At 40.4% G+C, this 16985-nt stretch overlaps 1 protein-coding gene across 3 annotated transcripts; it reads right to left on the bottom strand.

Annotated features, from left to right (window-relative positions):
• Positions 1-238: 238 nt before the first annotated feature.
• On the bottom strand, positions 239-3010 carry LOC116253453 (transcription termination factor MTEF1, chloroplastic). 3 transcript variants are annotated; one of them, XR_004172438.2, is made up of 2 exons: positions 1839-3010; positions 239-1225 (listed from the first exon to the last, which is right to left on the bottom strand). XR_004172438.2 is itself a non-coding variant. In XM_031628274.2 (2 exons), the coding sequence occupies exon 1, from the start codon at positions 2952-2954 to the stop codon at positions 1890-1892; it is 1065 nt and encodes a 354-aa protein (XP_031484134.1). In that variant the 5' UTR covers positions 2955-3010; the 3' UTR covers positions 239-1225; position 1889. The 3 variants fall into 3 exon arrangements, 2 of the variants coding, with proteins under 2 accessions (XP_031484134.1, XP_049933619.1); XM_031628274.2 differs by having other exon boundaries at positions 1889-3010; XM_050077662.1 differs by lacking the exon at positions 239-1225 and adding an exon at positions 1241-1627 and having other exon boundaries at positions 1889-3010.
• Between the last annotated feature and the right edge of the window lie 13975 nt (positions 3011-16985).

A 16985-nucleotide genomic window follows, 5' to 3' on the forward strand; every position in this document is an offset into this window, starting at 1 on the left:
CAGGAAATTCGCTGAAGTCACTACCTGAATTTGGCCAGAGTTATGAAGAAGGGCGCGTCACCCATTCGTCTTACTGATTTGCCAGTGCACATCCAGGTAATTTGAGCTCATTGTTCAACAATATGCATGACAAGTTCCCCAATCTGCTGCATCATCAATATGACACTTTCATTTGGTTGTTCTGCCTGATGACTCAAGGCTACGTTTGGGAGCCGGAGTTGAAATGGAGAGGACAATGGAGCAAAAGAAAAGCAGGGACTTGAGTAGATTTGTACTGATATCGTCCCATCCCCACTCCCATTTACATTTCTAACTCCCAAAGCAATGCCCCGAACAGCTATTAGAAGTAACTCTGGGTGTGTGGGGGTGCATTACATAACTCATCAAACTTGAATTCACATTTCCCCTCTCATCCAGGGCCTTCAAACAGCTTCTAGTCAAGGGAAATGAAGCTAAACCATCCACATCATGTAGGCTTCTCGACTTTTACCTTTACGGAGCCATGTGCATATCAGATTATGGAATGCAACTCGAAACTGCATGATTCCCCACAGATTGGTCTCTGATGTAATAAGAATATTGCAGGTCGGAATTGCATACTATTCAGTGTACAGTGAATGCGTTGCAGCCGCAGGGCAGCTCCTTTCACAGTGGCTGAAACTGCAGCTTGTAGAGGCTTTCTGGAGGCTCCGCGGTGAAAACATCGATGACCTCATGACTCGTTCGATGGAGGAACTGGTTGCCAATCTGGAGGGTTACTTGGCTGCTTTCCTCATTCGGACCAGTTCTTCACCTTAATCGTCTCCTTCTGCGGGAACAATTATTGGGAAATAATTCTGTATTGGAGACTCCGCTATCCAAATCATTACATGATAGATCGATCTCTCCCTCCCTCCCTCCTTCTAGTTACAGAGAGTGGCGGTAAATGAGCCAGCTAGAGCTTGTCCATGCTCAAGAAACCGAGCATTGCGAGCTCAAGCCCAAAACAGGTGGGTTTGGTCAGAGTTGGCATGAAATGCCATGCTTTTCTTTCTGTTGCCACCTCTTGTCAAGCATCAGGCAACACAGTTCTGTTCCGCTAACAATTATTGTGTCAAAGAGAAAAATGTTTGCAGTTGTGCAACAAGTCCTTTGAAGACTGAAAAAGAATCACAATTACAAGATAAAAGTGCATAATCGACTGGTTAATGTGTCTGCAGCTGGTCCAACGATGAAGACTCCTTATCTGTTTCAGATTTCAATGTCAATGAAATGAGCTTCCTGGACAAAACCAGTACTCTCATAGACAAAAAAAAAAATTAATGATAGGTACAAGGAACCATGGATAAAAGTTATCAAGGAATCTTGATGTTGGTAACTGGCACCACGAGCTGCAATGAATGAATCCACCAATCACCTCTAGGACCTCAACTTTTTGGGTGTTTGTCCATTTGTCTTCGTGAAAATACAAGATTTCTTAGTTGCAACAAAAGTAGCTAGGCTAATGCTTGTTCTTCATGAACGAACTCATGAAGATCACATTGGTAAGACACAAAATAAGCACTTGATCATGCAGAGCTGATGGCACCTAAATTAAGTGCATTCTCCCACTTGTATCCCCATGCCCAAGCATCCATAGTCACAAGATCTTTGTTGCCAACATAAGTATATGTGAGGAAAACTGTCGTAGTATATAAAAATTCTAGGCAAGTTTATTGACTAGTGTCCTACAAGTGTGAGCATGCTTATTGCATAAATTTTAAAATGTATATAAATGAATATATAAGAAACCTAAAAAGTATGCGATTTGATGAGGCTACAAATGAGGAAATGAATATCTATTTTCTTCAAAATAGTACCTTTAAATTACATGATCAATCAACAATAGAAGAAGTAATGGTTCGAGCACCTTAAGCGCAATAAACAGCCTGCCCCGAGCCGTCTCTACAGGGAGACCCGACGACGGTCTCGTACCATAGAGGTGAGCTGCTCAACGGCTGAGATGATCCCACGCACACCTCTATCTTCTCTCTGAACCGCTCATCGGTCAGCCTGAGCATGACGGCCAGCGGCAGCCTGACACGGTTCTCGACCGATACCATGTGTCTCGGCTTTATCCGGTTCTCGAGACTGAAGGAGAAGTACTGAGGGAAATCCCTCAGCTCGTCCATTCCCCTCTGCATGTCGTTGACAAGGAACTCGAATTTAGGGCGTAGATTGGTCTCCACCCCGTAGCAGAAGAGCGGCGGGAACCGCCTCACCATCGAGACGGCGTCCCTGCGGGAGAATCCGACACGCTGGAAGAACTCGAGGCGGGGGACGAACTTCTCCTCGGCGTCGCAGGAGAGGAGTGCCGTGTGCTTCCTCACGTCGGCGATCCCCAGAGACTGCAGGAAGTAGAGGGTGGGCCGGAGGCGGTCGGGGACGCTGCAGGCGAGCAGTCTCGGCCGTCGGTTGATGACCCCGCGCAGGTCGTCGCCGGAGACGCCGACCTCGCGCAGGAGGAAGGTGAAGACGGGGAGGACGTCGTCGCGGACGCTGGACTCGAGAACCTCCGGGCACAGATTGAAGATGCGGCCGAGCTCGGAGTCGGGGAAGCCGTTGGAGCGGAGGAAGTCGACGACGGAGAGGATGCGGTCGAGAGGGGCGTCGATGGCAGAGGGGCGGGCGTCGGCGAGGTGGAGGACGTCGACGCCGATGGATTCGAGGAAGAGCAGCTTCTCCTGGAGAATTGGGCGGGAAGAAGGAGAGGGGGAGGTGATGATGGGGTTAGGGATTCGGAAAGGCTTCTTGAGCGAGATGGAGGAGGAGGAGGAGGAGGAAGATGGGGAAGAGGTGGAGGGAGGATTGTGGGGAGGGCGTACGGAGGCGGGGATAGAGGTGGGTAGGGGAGGGGCGGAGAGGAGGTGTTGGTGTTTGGGAATGGCGGTACGAGTAGCTGCTATGGAGTTGCAGAGACCAAGCGTTTCCGCCATTCGTCTACATCTCTCTCTGTGTCTCGCTCTGCGGCCCCGGGTGAGGAGTGAGGGCCGAGTAGGACGGAGAAGATTTTGTTGCCATTTTTTTAAGCTTTTATTTTGCTTCCAATTGGTTGGCTTAGGATAAGGCTAAATTACCGGGATGTTCATCGCAACTTGGTCAGTGTCGTCACTCTAGCCTTTGACCGTTGGAGCGGCTTCTTCCACAAGGCTTCGGGTCGCCCCGGCCCGACCATCCAAGACCCAGACTTGTCTTGTCTATAATAAAATTAAAAGAAAATACAGATTACTCAACCAGCCCTGTTGTAATATTATATATATATATATATATATATATATATATATAATAGGAGTTTATATTTATTATTATTAGGCCACCAATATTTTGACGGACCTAATCTGAAATCCAAAATTGTGTTGTAGCCCGGGCCTAGCTCGGGCTGAATATCTCACTACTACCAGATGGGTAGGCCTCGGTGTCGGGTCGGGTCGGCCCGGCCCGACTAGCTGGGCCGAGAAAAACCCTTTACCGGGCCTGGCCCAGACTTATTTACGATAGCCTTTTCATTTGAGTGCTATTTTTTGTTGAGATTTTAGAAACACGCTCACTTTTTTTGGCTTCTCGATTTAGAGTTTGTTCCAAAACATATACTTTAGAAACTTATGTTTCAAAACACAATATTCTTATCAAACACCTTTTATGTGTATGTTAAGTACAATGGAATGTGAAAAACGTGGTGCCAATTGATCTCAATTCATTGTTTAATACAAGCTTTTCCAAAGTCGAGCCAAACTTTCAGCAGCCCAAACTTTTTATGGTTCTACTCCAATCTTTGAGGTAGATTCATAAAACACTCATCACTGCCAATTAGCAACCCCTAACCCCTGAAGTAGCTTACAAACAACATTGAGCTCATTTCTGTTATATTTTATGATGTGAAATCTATCAAAGCCCAAACCACCAAATGTGTCCACTTCTGGCACTCTGACCCATCACAAAAAGCCAAAAAACAGAACCTAGTTTTTCTATTGCCTAACAATGTTTGCTATGATCTACGAGGCCATTTGGCAACAATAACATATCGTTATTGCTTCATGAATCATTTTCAAAAAATAGAACAAATCTATTGAATACTACTTGTAATAGTATTCAATGAGTCGATGCCCTTGCAAAACCTGAGTACAAAACAGCACTGTTTGAAGAGGAAGCAGTTTGCAACCTCAAGCGTCTCCACGCGAATACCACAGAAATCAGCTCCTTCCAGCTCCCGATCAGACAGCTCTCCGGTCGGTCTAGGTGAAGACAACTACTATCTCGCCGAGAGTCCTCAAAACAAAAAGTATACGATTGATCAACTCCTCACAAAATTACAGGAATAAATCCAAGGTGAAGAAGCGTCACCGAATAGTAATAGGACCCCAGGAGTGAACGAAAGTGGGGTAGAATAAGCTTCGATTCACGTCGAAGCACGTGCACTGCTCTAGGCAGTTTACACTCCAGCTTCTCCTCCGTAGTAGCACCTCGGGATAGGATATCACCAAGGCAAGAACAATATCAATTCAAGAAGGATATACAGAAATGAAAGGCACGAGTCACGGATCATCAACGGATTATCAGAGTCACCGAAATTGACAAGCAGTTTTGGGAGGCAGGTGAAGATCCCCTTCGCAGGTGTGTTCCGACAACGTCAGGAGACAGTGCTTCTTTGAAGACTTCCCAAGTGGGATTCGTTTGGGTCTGCTTGAACCTGTGGTACCATTGCCACACCTCGTATTTGAAGTAAAGAGTGGAGAATAGGATCCAAGCTTCCTGATTTAGGCCTAGGCGTCTGAAGTACTGTTCCACTTTAATTGCCCACTTTTGTGCCTCTTTTCCATCGAAGTCGGGAGGATCGTTCCGCTGGTCATTGGGTTTCTTTGTTTGCCTCTCGGGCTGTTGTTCCCCTTGGCTTCTTTGATATTCCCCTTTTCTTTCTAACCGTGAGCTTGAGGACTTTAAGCATGTGGGGTCTAGTTTCTCAATCGTTTGGCATTGCTCAGATCTTACCCCAGCTGTGAAACCGCTTTTTGAAGCAGGTTTAGTGGGTTTCACTCTTGATGGTATCGGTGGTTTGTTCCCAACAGAACCGCAACGGTTAGCAACTTTTTGTTGCTGCTGAAGTTTGGGTTTGATATCGGCCTGAATCTTCCTTATTTCCTCTCGCAACCTATACGTTGCTGACAGGGAATCCTTCAATGGTTTCTTTGGAGGTTGCAGATTTTGGTTCTCTGTTTTCAGTGGAGAACCATTTCCAAGGTTGCCCTGTTTTTGTGAATCTGGTCTCCTTTCTAGATCTGAGACTGCAGAAATATCTTTCAGGTTTTCCCCCCTTTTCTAGTTAACATGGTGTCGACTCGTAGCATTTCTGTCCGAGTGTTGCTGGGTTTGGTAGCCAAGGTTTACGTCAGGCTGAATTTGCTTAGAGTTGCATCATTCTCCTCCTTTGCGAGGTATCATTTCCACTACATATTGTCTAGGTGAGTCTCCTATTTTAAGCGTGTCACCCAAGTAGATACGCATGTAGTGCTTGGGCCTAACTTCATACTCGGAAACGCTCAGCTTTCCCGTAATAGTCACGTTAGTCACATATATTTTTCTGCTCACTTTATTAATCTTCAGCTCCAAGTGGTAATCATGGATGCTGCGATGGAAAAAGATCAAGTCACCATTCGGACTTCACCCACCCTCGAGGATCTCAGTCTTAGGATCCTCTTCCATTTCTGATGCGCTAAGCAACATCATGTCTTTCAGACATTTCCCATGTAAACACACGTGGGAACTAGATCTATCATCGGAAGTGTTGCACCATTGTCTCTCTTATCATATCTGAAATTATGCCTCTCGCGTTCAGTTTTACCTCCTTTTTCCTGACCCTTTAGTTCATCAAAACTGGTAGGAGTAGAGCCTAACGATTGGTTTGGCTGCTCTTTCTTATGGTTGTATCCTTCCTCACTAGTTGCCCCCATGGTTCGTGTTATGAGCTGTTGTATTCTCTTCAGGAGGTCGGGTATGTTTAATGGGGCAGCTTCTTTAGACGTCTCATGGGAAGTGCTTGGTGAGTTCATGACTTGGTTAGGCTGCGTTCCATTGGCCATCATTTGTCCCATTTTGGGCTGATTTATCCGCATGTTAGTTTTCAAATTCCCACTTGATTTTGGTTGGCTGTGGTACAATGTTGGTGTAGCCAAAGTGAACCCGTGATTCCATTGAGATGAATAACCGAAATGCTCATTTGAAGATGGTTCCCCATAGTCGTTATCTCATTCTTCGCAAGACTCATCACTTGACTGCTCATCCTCATTGTCACAGCCTTCTTCCTCGAACTGATCAGAGGTATTACGGTTGGAACCATACTCACTCTCATCACCCCTCTCCTCAATAGGATCGCAGGCCTCACTAGTGTAAGATGGCTCATACTCATCTAAATCACTATAGGAGCTTTGTTCCTCATATGAGCTGTAACCGCAGGCGGATTCCTCCTCAAAATGACTATCCACCCCCATCACTCATGCTTGCAACTTGTGTCTTTAAAGCTAACTGGTAGGGCTGCCTAGATGTCAGTCAAAGAATGCTCGGTGCTGAAAGCAACTCCTTCCCAAGATCTCTTGGCTGGAGCGCAAAGTCGGCTATATCAACAATTTATACATTTTTTCTACTCGGTTGGACAGTCACCCCAACCAAATCAGTCCCAAGGTGAGTGATACACGATAGGTTTTCCCAAGTGAGGTCTCAACCTACTACAAGATAAGGGGTTTAAGGCTTTACAAGCATAGCATACAAAAGTCTTTTCACCTCACTCACAACCCATCAACATACACATCCATCCATAAAATTATTTTTGGAAAAGGTTGAATGCTATTTGGTTGTCATGCCCTTGTGATACAACCAGTTCCTCTTCTTCTTTCTCTATGGTTCTCATTTGATAAGTACCATTTATGTGAGATTTACAAATAACAATTTATGTTTTTGACATATTCATAAATAATCCCTTAACACTAAATAGATTATAAATAACGAGAACAGGTAAATAAAATATTAAGCCAATCCATGCGATCAAGTGGAATGCTCGAACCGCTGGTGCTACGTGTCGATCTCTAAAGCCATGCATCAGGTGGTTGGGGCATTCCTCTCCATTAACCTCTCTAATGTTTGGTGTTGGTTGGTGCATTCTCAACGGTGGAATGACTTAACACACAAGTCGTCTATTATAAATAACATGCATGAGTTTACGATTCATCAAAAAAAAAAAGACTGCAGAGCTTATGAAATAATTAAGCACATGTATGAATGAACCATTAGTGATAATGGTGGGAGAAAAATCATGTTGGGTATGGCAGCTGATAATGATGATATATATATATATATAACAATGGCAATCAGTTTTCTATGACCAACTGGTCAAGATAACGTGATTCAAGGACATGAGCACCAACTTGAAAATTTATTTGAAAATCAAAGTAATGTCTCCAAGACAGTTATCCAATGCCACCTCTCTCCGCGTGTGAAGGAAAAGTCATTGTCTCTCATGCAAAATTGTTTTAGAAGATGTCATGTATAAAATGATATCATAATGAAAATAAGCACACCTATATTTTTTGGTGTGTAAGCTGTCCTGGATGTAGGACACAAGTTCCGAACCACATTAAAAACCAGTTTCCCTTTCATGGTATTAGAGCTCTATCAGTAAGGAAATTGAGTTTCGATCCTCTCCACCATGGCGTGTGGAGAGTATTCTAACTTTGATAATTTATCAATCATGTTGTTGCGAATTATGTTAGTAACTTAAGCAGCTTAGGATTTTTCAAACATTGCTTTCTACTTGAGTATTCCTTTATACATCTTTCACCATTTATTGGAGGCATCGCATATGAACAGAAACCACTGCCTTGGAGGAGAATCAACCTTACTGAATCTCGTGCGGGTATCGGTCCTGTTTTGTGTCAGTTCTGCAACTTTTAGGTTATCCATTTTCTTTGCTATTTGCAGCTCCGAATAGTTCTGAAGCCTGATGCCTAGTTGCGATCGCAAGCTACACGTTGTAATAACTGGGCTTTTCATATCAAAAATCTGCTTAATGTAGAAAACGATAGCAACTCTGGCAGTGCAGAAGTTTATTTGGGTGACTGATTCAAGATTTCAATGTTCATTTCCACTAAAGTTTAATTCTTCAGACGCTTGCTCGTTCTTGTCCATCTTAAAGTTATGACTCTCAATGGTACAATTTCGTACTTGTTATAGTCTTGGAAAGATATAGACACTTTAATGCATAGATATCTTCGTTATCGTGTCGCTAAATGACTAAAAGTACATCTTAGTTCGCAAATGTATCATTTAACTTAAGTTTTCAATTATTTATTTAACCTTGCGTGCATAAAATTTTGCAAGGTCTGCAATTCAATTAAGTTGTGGTCCTTTACGAATACAGATTCAGGAGCACTGAAATCTCCAATCCTTGGAGCCCTTGAGAAGCATCGTCCTGAGGAAACTTTCGTTTATGTTGAAGATTATGGTGAGAATGGCCCACAAACACATGATCAGGAACAAACTTTACTAAAGTGGTAACAGAAGAGCTCACTGAGCATTTGTTCAAATTCGTCAATCTCTTCATGTACCCATCATGATGTTGAAGTTTGCTTGGTTTATTCTTTTCTTGTGTTCCATAAAGTGCAATGTTCATTACATAGATTGTTCAGTGGAAGATGCCACTATTTTCCTTTTTCTTCCCGAGAGGATAGAATTAAGCCACCCTTGAAGACGGAGATCTGACAGGAATTGAGGTGGGAGATCACTCTCGGTGGGTCTCAGCCCCACAAGAGACCATAGTGGAGCTTTGAACTTATAATTAATGTGCCTACCGCCCCTTTGGTTTTTTAAGCTGCCATTTTTTATAATGATATTTAAGCAGTTAATGGCAATTATATGTCCAGATTAACCAGACATAAACAAGCATCCCCTGACACTGAAGAAAATGTTGTGTTGAAGAGTACGCATAGGAGGCTCCTTCAAATTGCTTCATGCGGAGAGATTTTAGATCACTATTTTGTTTCTATCTTACAGCAGAAAATTTGAACTAGATGAGAAGACAGTAGACATAATTCCACATGCTTTGGCATGTCATAGAGATGATCAGGATACTCCAACTCTGCTGGCATTTGCTTGTCTAATTGCTGTATATGGTGAAACGTTATCTTCCTTTATCCAGTGCTATAGCTGGAAATGAGATTTCGGCTTGAAGCAAGTTTTTCGAAAGCAAAAAGATGAATTCAGATTATTTGACTTGTTTGATAAAATCGAAGTTCACCAGTACTTTCGTGACATTGAAAATTTCGAAAATTCTTATTGGCTTGCAATTTTTTTGCGTGAAACTTCATGCTGATTTATTTTGCATTCAGGCATTCTCTTCATTTTCACTTTCATGAAAAAAATATGTCTCCCTTTTAGAGTCTCCCAGTTGTTCTCGACTTTCCACTGATATTTAGAAGCACCGGAAGGATTTATTCTGATTTCTTCTTGTATTCCTATGGAAAAGTAGAAACATTAAGATAAGCTAAAGGTGAAATCAAAGCTGAAATCGCTGAAGCGACATCTGAAGGTGAAACCGTCGAGTGCACTGAAATTGTATGTGATCATTCATACTTGCCGCACAGAGCAACAATTAATTATCAAGCATCTGAGCTGTTGGAGAGTATGGACTTTCAACTGCCATTGCATGGGTTTCAGCTGATAAGAAAGGTTGTGAATGTTGCTCATCCAATCCCATATAAGAATGAATCAAGTACTTTACAGGTTATTCTATCTCAGAAGCAAATCAGGCCAAATCAGATGCATGGGTTGTAAATTCTCATCTATTTTGGTATGAATTGAATTTGATAGGGCAACAAGAATCTATTCACTCTTTCCTGTACTTGTTTAGTCATTACATCATAATTTTCTGCTGTATTCTGGGTCAATTATGTTATGATGCAATGGCTAGAAAAATTGGCAGAAGTCCATCAAAACATATTATCAATTGGACAACACTGTGGGAGGCTAACCAGCATAACAGAATTTCAGTATCTGTGCCAATAGATGCTAAGTCCAGGAACTGATTTATCAAACAAAAAGCAAAGCTGTGGGAAAAGGAAGCCAACTTCTCTAGTTCCTTGTTGCCCTTTTTAAGAACTGTAAATTGTGTTTAGGTACGCCTGTCCACTCCAACCTATATTATTAGTCCATGTATCTCTTCTCTTGCTCTTGCTCTTGCTCTTGCTCCCATAATACAGTGCCAAGGGAAATGTGTTGCCTTTTTTTCTACAGACGCCAAGAGCGATCATTCAGATAGAGAACTAAAGCCTGGAATCGATATTCTTGACCAGTTCAGGATTCATTTTTTGACGTCTACAAGATATGAACCTACTAATAATTATGCTAGTGAACAATGCTTCATGTCCACTGTAAGTGAACTCTTTTCTTCATTGATTGAGATGAGACTTCTCTAATTGGAAAAATCAAACAAGCGTGACAGTCGGTTATGCTTCTTCCGTTGCTCCAAATCTACCAAGAATGATCTGTTCAAATTCAAGTATTGTTCATGGGGAAGTAGAATTGGTTATGGAGCTGCTTGTTGCAGAGCTATGATCCACCAATGCACTTTGAGTCACAGTGCAGGATCTGGTCAAGATGTACACGCAGATCACTGGAAAGGTATCTTGAATCCTTGATAGCCTTTAGAGAACGTATGCCCTGCATTCTCTTCGCATTGGAGTCTTTTCAGGTCATATCTGTGAGAAGACACCCCGAAAAAAAACTACCTCACTGGATCATATTTAAAAAGTTTAAACTATCATGAGAAGCATATTATGAAAAGAACATTTACTGAAATTGTTATATGGTTGCAGGTTCTTGATCGAATCGTGTATCTGACTGCTGCTAGTGCTGATGAATAATGACCTACCTTCTTTTTTTTTTTTTTTGACTTGTCACTAGCAGAATATATGTACCTTGAGGCTCTAAATTCTACCTCTACTCCAAACTTACATTACATACTTCGAATTGGCACTCTGGCTTCAAATTAGCTTCTCTCTTTCTAGTGGTCACACCATTCCTCACCCCACTTTCGAAAGGATCATCTGAAAGAACTGTAAACATGTTTGTTTTCAATCATATTTCTGTATCTTCATGATCATGTCCTCTCAATAAAATAGGTGATTGCATTTCTGAACACTTGCCTTGGCGGCTGCCTCTTGCTAATCTACCAACTATTATTGCAAATGTTCTTTCTTTTGTCTACTTATAGTAAAACAATGATCTGTCACCAGACTACGTTTTGTTCTTTAGACTGTCACATCAAAGGAGGTCAAAATAAAGCACAAGGTGCATCTCCTGGCATAATCTAGCAAAGGCGGAAGAAAACAAAGCAAAAAAGGTTGATGCTTGATTACTACAACCTTTTCAAGCTAGAATATTATCTTTATTGTCTGCTTTATCCTGCTTCCAGGCAATCATATGAGTGCAAGGGTACGGTTTTACCAAACTGAGCGCTGAAACTAGGTTCTTTTTACCTCTAATAAATTGCAAATTGCACTAAAATCATAGAGCGATTTATTTGTAAGTGCCTATTGCTTTACATTTCGCTTGATTGCATCTACTGCCTGAAGCTATTATAAATGCATGGGAAATAAATGATCAAAAACCAATTATTTTGACTGATTAGAAACAAAAAAATGAGAACTATTTACCATTCTCTGTCTTCTATTTACCAACACTATGGATGTAATGAATAAAACCTTTTTAGTACTTTGGAATCTGACCACTGTTTCTCTTCTTTATTTTTCTGGTTACAAAGACAACCATCCACTTGTTTTTCAAATATGTGAGCCTTTGCCAGCCTAGGATGCCTGCTTATCATTTCATGCCCTCTTTTTGGATGTATCATTTGTTTGGTCCCCTTTACCACTATAAAAGTTTCCTTTGCTCTCCCCTTTACAAGAAGCTTAGTCAGGTTGGTAGGCCCATGAAAAAGGTTTTCTTTCCATTTTTGTCCTTAAGGGAGCCTTTTTCTTTTTCCTTCTCTGCCATTATGTTTTGCGTTTTGTTAAGGGCTAATTTGAGGGTCTTTCAGGCAATCCAACTGTTCTTGGCTGAACGTATAATCAACTTCACAATGCAGTTCACGAGTACATTGTTCATGTGTTGGAACCCATTCAAAAGAATCTCGTATAAGCTCTTGATCTTTTCTTTGTTTCCTTTGGACCTGGCATGAGTGAGCCTTGAAGGCAGGGGAGGAGCCAGGATTTTTTTCAAGGGCGGGTCAAACGGTTTGTGGGTCGGGCCAAGAGGAGTGACAGGTCAAGCCAAACCAAAAAAAATTGATTTTTTCAATATAATTTTTTTTCCCTGCGCTCACCCGGCTGCTTGAAGGCCTCTCATTCTTTGCCTTCAGAGATTTAGGCTGCAATAGAGCTTGGGTGGGTAGCGGGTTGTCTTCACTCGGCATAGTGCATCCGACCCTTAATGGGGTAGGTGAGTAGCATCCATGGATATCAAACAAAGACGCACGATCTACATGACCCTCATTCAACCAGCTATGCTACATCACTTTAGGTTCTTCCTATGTGTTTTATTTATTAGGGGGCCTTTCTTAACCATTAACTCTGCATCTGATGGAGGCTCGTTTGGGAGATTTTTAGTTTTTTCAAACGCCTAGAACATAACTGTACCGGACATGGACTGCCTCCACGGATTGTTCATGCCCAAATATGTTTTGGCAAAGTAACAACATTTTGGACAAATTCCTGGCCATGGATAATCCTATATACGTGTTGGATTATGTGTAACATTGTTTGATCGAAACAACTTATACTGCTATGAATCGACATTTATGTCAGGGTTTGGCACACCTGGTTGAAAAGCTAGCAGTTGGTAGCCAGTAGGCGGTTAGTTGCTAGTTCAAATATCAATGGCACCGGCCTTTCGCCAAAGCAAGGTAGGACCATGGGCGTAAAAAGTACAACCTTGGAAATTTTATGTTTTTAGCAAGTGATGAAGAAAAAAAAAACTATGACAATTGAGATGTTTACTTAACCCGGATGCCTAGATGTTGTCCTACTAATTTGAGGTGAGTAGGAGAAACACCTACTGCCAAAGTAAGAAGGCCCCCCACTCTTTCCCCATTGGGTGGGTAAGTGGGTAAATGAAACCTAACAAGTTCAACAACCCAAGTGAAATTTTTCATACGGTTCTCTCCACATAGAACTCTTAGGATTTTAGTCTTTTGTGAGTTGTTGGTGAGCATGAGGAATATTTCAATCTTACAACTAAACAAGAGGGCGGAAGCTCCTACACTTCTCTCCATCATCTTCAAGGTACCAGGCTTAGGTGTCTCAAGATGGCACTTCCATTATGTTTCAACTTGCAGATACCTTAAAGACTCGAAATGAAGACTGGCCACCTACTAGCTCACGCTCCATCTGTTATGCTAACCCCCTCAAAGATTTTCCTATTGCGGACTTATTTAACTATGTAAAAAAAAAAATCCTTTTACTTTTCAATTTGGACAATTTCATTCAAGCTCAGGAGCGGAGGGAGGGGGGCCCGCCTGTGCCATGGTCTGGGTGAACACAGGAAAAAATATATATATTGAAAAAATCAAAATTTTTTTAGTTTGGCCCGACCCGTCTCTCCTCTTGACCCGACTTGGGAACCGTTTGGTCTACCCTTGAAAAAAATACTGGTTCCATCCCTATTCAGATTAATTGAATGGTACAACAAAATGACTGATCCAATAAAAGTTAATGTACAAGCTTATCTACGAGTAGCTGGTTTCGTTAACTTGGGAAAAGAAAGAAGCCATATAGACGAGATCCACACGGTTGAGTTGATAAGAATCAACTTCCGTGCGCATGGTTTCATGCAACAGATGTATCGTTTCCGTGCACTTCATAAAAGTCCAGCTCACTTGTTTTATCATATGCTAGAGCACATTCAGTTGCCGACCTTTTAAGAGTTTAATTTTTTTCTGAAATATATCGATGACCAGGGTTAGAAAGTATCAATTTTATACATTCGCCGTTATTATTTTAGGGACATCTTACATCCTCCAGCAAACGAGTCAAGAATAAGATAGCTGGCAGTTTAGCAACCTTGCTTGACCAAACTAAGTATTTAAGAAGAATGATGTTCAAGCGTTTCTTGTTGGAACATAGAAAGGGAAAAGGTGCAAATTAATGCATCCGATCACATATTAGGTGTTCGGTATATACAAAATAAAGTTGCCAACTTATCATATAAATTTACATTTTCTTCCTTAAGGGTTTGTAGGTGGAATTATTATTATTGTTTCAGTTTACATATAAAATTATTTTTGAAGTACTTCCTTAGGCATTGTCTGTGCCATCGTGACAGAAGAATTTTAGAAACACAAAGATAATGAGTACAAGAAAAAGTATATGCAAATTTTGTAATAAAGTGAAAGCATATATATATATATATATATATATATATATATATATATATATATTGGTATGAACCTAACCAATTGGTTAAAAACAAAAATCAGGCCCTTTAAGCATTATATTTTAAAAAAAAAAATCTAACCTTATCAATATGATCTTAAGGATAAGTTGATGTAAAATATACATAAAGTTCTTCATTTTTTTTGTATTAATAGTGTTTTTATAATGAGAAAAAATAAATAACTATGATAGCATCAATTTTCGATAATAGAAAAATCCACATTTTTCATAAAAGCAACTTAATTTAAAGCATGTTTTATATGAAAATTGTTTTTTAAACATCTTAAATAATTTTTTTGCAAAAAAAATTAAAAGGTCTAGTTTGTATCAATAACTGGTATTTATCAATTTCTTTTTTATTTCTTTTTTTTCTTTCAAATTATATATATATATATATATATATATATATATATATATATATATATATATATATATATATATATATATATATATTTGACTGCTTTTTCCATACCAAAGAAAAAGAAAAAGGAAAGAGGTCTTTTACCGCAGACAGAAAACTATATACATATATATAATATAATATAATAATATTTTAATATATTTTATAATAATGAAATAGCTTATTTTAATGAAAGCAAACAAATCCAAAAGCTTTTTTCAATTTTTATTTAATGAGACACATACGAGACACAGTAGTCACAATCAGACTCGAGAAGGAGAGCCGTCCCGTCGAAAAAGCATTCCCAACAACCAAGCTGTCCAAACGACAACTGTTCACCAGAAACGCAGGCTGCATATGGAAAGTGGCAGCAGTGGAGCGCTGCATGGTCAAGAAAGCTGGTGCCGCCGCTATTACAACCTATAATAGTTGGCAACCTAAAACCTCCGTGAATGACGACGGCGACCAACAATGCCCGAACCAATAGAGCAGAAGTCCCCCATAGATTTTCAAAAAGTTAATTTTCACACACATATATATATATATAAACAGGACTTTCCTCTTCTCTTTCTCTTTCTTGTAGATAGAACAAGAAGTCACATAAGGTAGATATCATATCGATATTAACTGTAAATAAGAGTATTACAATTGTAAGTAAATAGAGGAGTATGTTATTCGGCCACTCAACTGAACGCTGAAATCTCGACCTATTCTCGCATACTTTACTTTAGGCGTCTCAGAGTGATGCCAACTTACTTTAGGTGCTTTCGAACGCCACCCCAAGCTAAATAATGGCTGCCTATCAGCTTCTGCTCAGTCAGTTGCACCAAGGAAGGAAGAGTGTTGTCATTGATTTTAGATTTTAGAAAGATGACGGACAAATGCTTTGCACAAAATAGTGTTTAACAACTTTTTCAAAAGGTTTAAACACTTTTAAAGCAAATAATAGTTAGGTGATGACCGTGAAGCAGCGGGGAACGAGCATGGGAAGGAAAGGAGCAATCTGGCTTTGGTTGTCTCTTTATCTCCCTTACCATCAGTTTGCCTTTTTCTCAAGGTGCCGTGTGGGAAAGGGCAGCTGCCAGATTCGGTGGTCCTCCGCCGCTTTTTCTCTTAAAAATGTGAATAAGAATCACAGCAGGAGCGAAGCTAGAATATTTTAGTTAAAGAGTCTCCTAAATATAAAATTTTAAATTTTAAAAAACACTAACATATAAATTTAAAAAGTTATTAAAAATATTAATACAAAAAAATTTAAAAAATTAAGTTTTACATAAGCAATTGCCCACATGCAAGTCCCCGAAATTATTCATTTAAAACTTCATTCATTGTAATCGTGAGTTGGGGCTTGATGGGCACAAGATGACAATATTCGAAAAGGTGTTTGGTTGCCGGTGAAGGGAGGACTGCCAAGTGCCGACGCACATGGAGAAATACGGCACCGAGCACAGGTATTCGCAGCAGTTCGCTGGTTGGAGAAATACAACAATATCAGTGTACTCCACGATAATTGATGCAAATCAAAACTCTCTCTCTCTCTCTCTCTAAGTTGTGTTTTCCAGTTTTATGTTCAATGTTTCTTATCTTTCTCTCTCTCTCTAAGTTGTGTTTTCCAGTTTTATGTTCAATGTTTCTTATCTTTTAGCACCAATAGAAATAAATAGTAGAGAGCGCCAAACATCTTGATATCAAGTAGATGTTATTAAGAACGATTTTACTAATCAATTAAGTGCTTGTCAGCTGCCTTAATTGTGTGTCCTGCGCACACACACATATATATATATATATATAACACGGAAACCAAGATGATCGCGATCAAGACGCCAGAGATTATGTTATTATATCAGTTTGGCGAGTTGAATCATTATGTCAATGACCATAGAGAATCGCTTTGTCATGAGCTTTAATGAACAAGTGCAGATTGTTTACCATTTCTTCTCGATGAAACACAAGATTGAAAAACTAAAATCGTAAAAAAATTGACAAGAATCAAAATGGGGAATGGGTTTCCCGCGTTCTAATTTGCTGTCCTGGACTGTGGGAATATGTTCATGTCGGCGCATGCACCGAGGACATGCATGTGAATGAAAAGAGCG

Source organism: Nymphaea colorata, chromosome 4, assembly GCF_008831285.2.
Source record: "Nymphaea colorata isolate Beijing-Zhang1983 chromosome 4, ASM883128v2, whole genome shotgun sequence".
NCBI lineage: Eukaryota > Viridiplantae > Streptophyta > Magnoliopsida > Nymphaeales > Nymphaeaceae > Nymphaea > Nymphaea colorata.

Coding starts and splice junctions, on each gene's coding strand:
- LOC116253453 (XM_031628274.2), bottom strand. CDS start 2,954: ATGGCGGAAACGCTTGGTCTCTGCAACTCCATAGCAGCTACTCGTACC.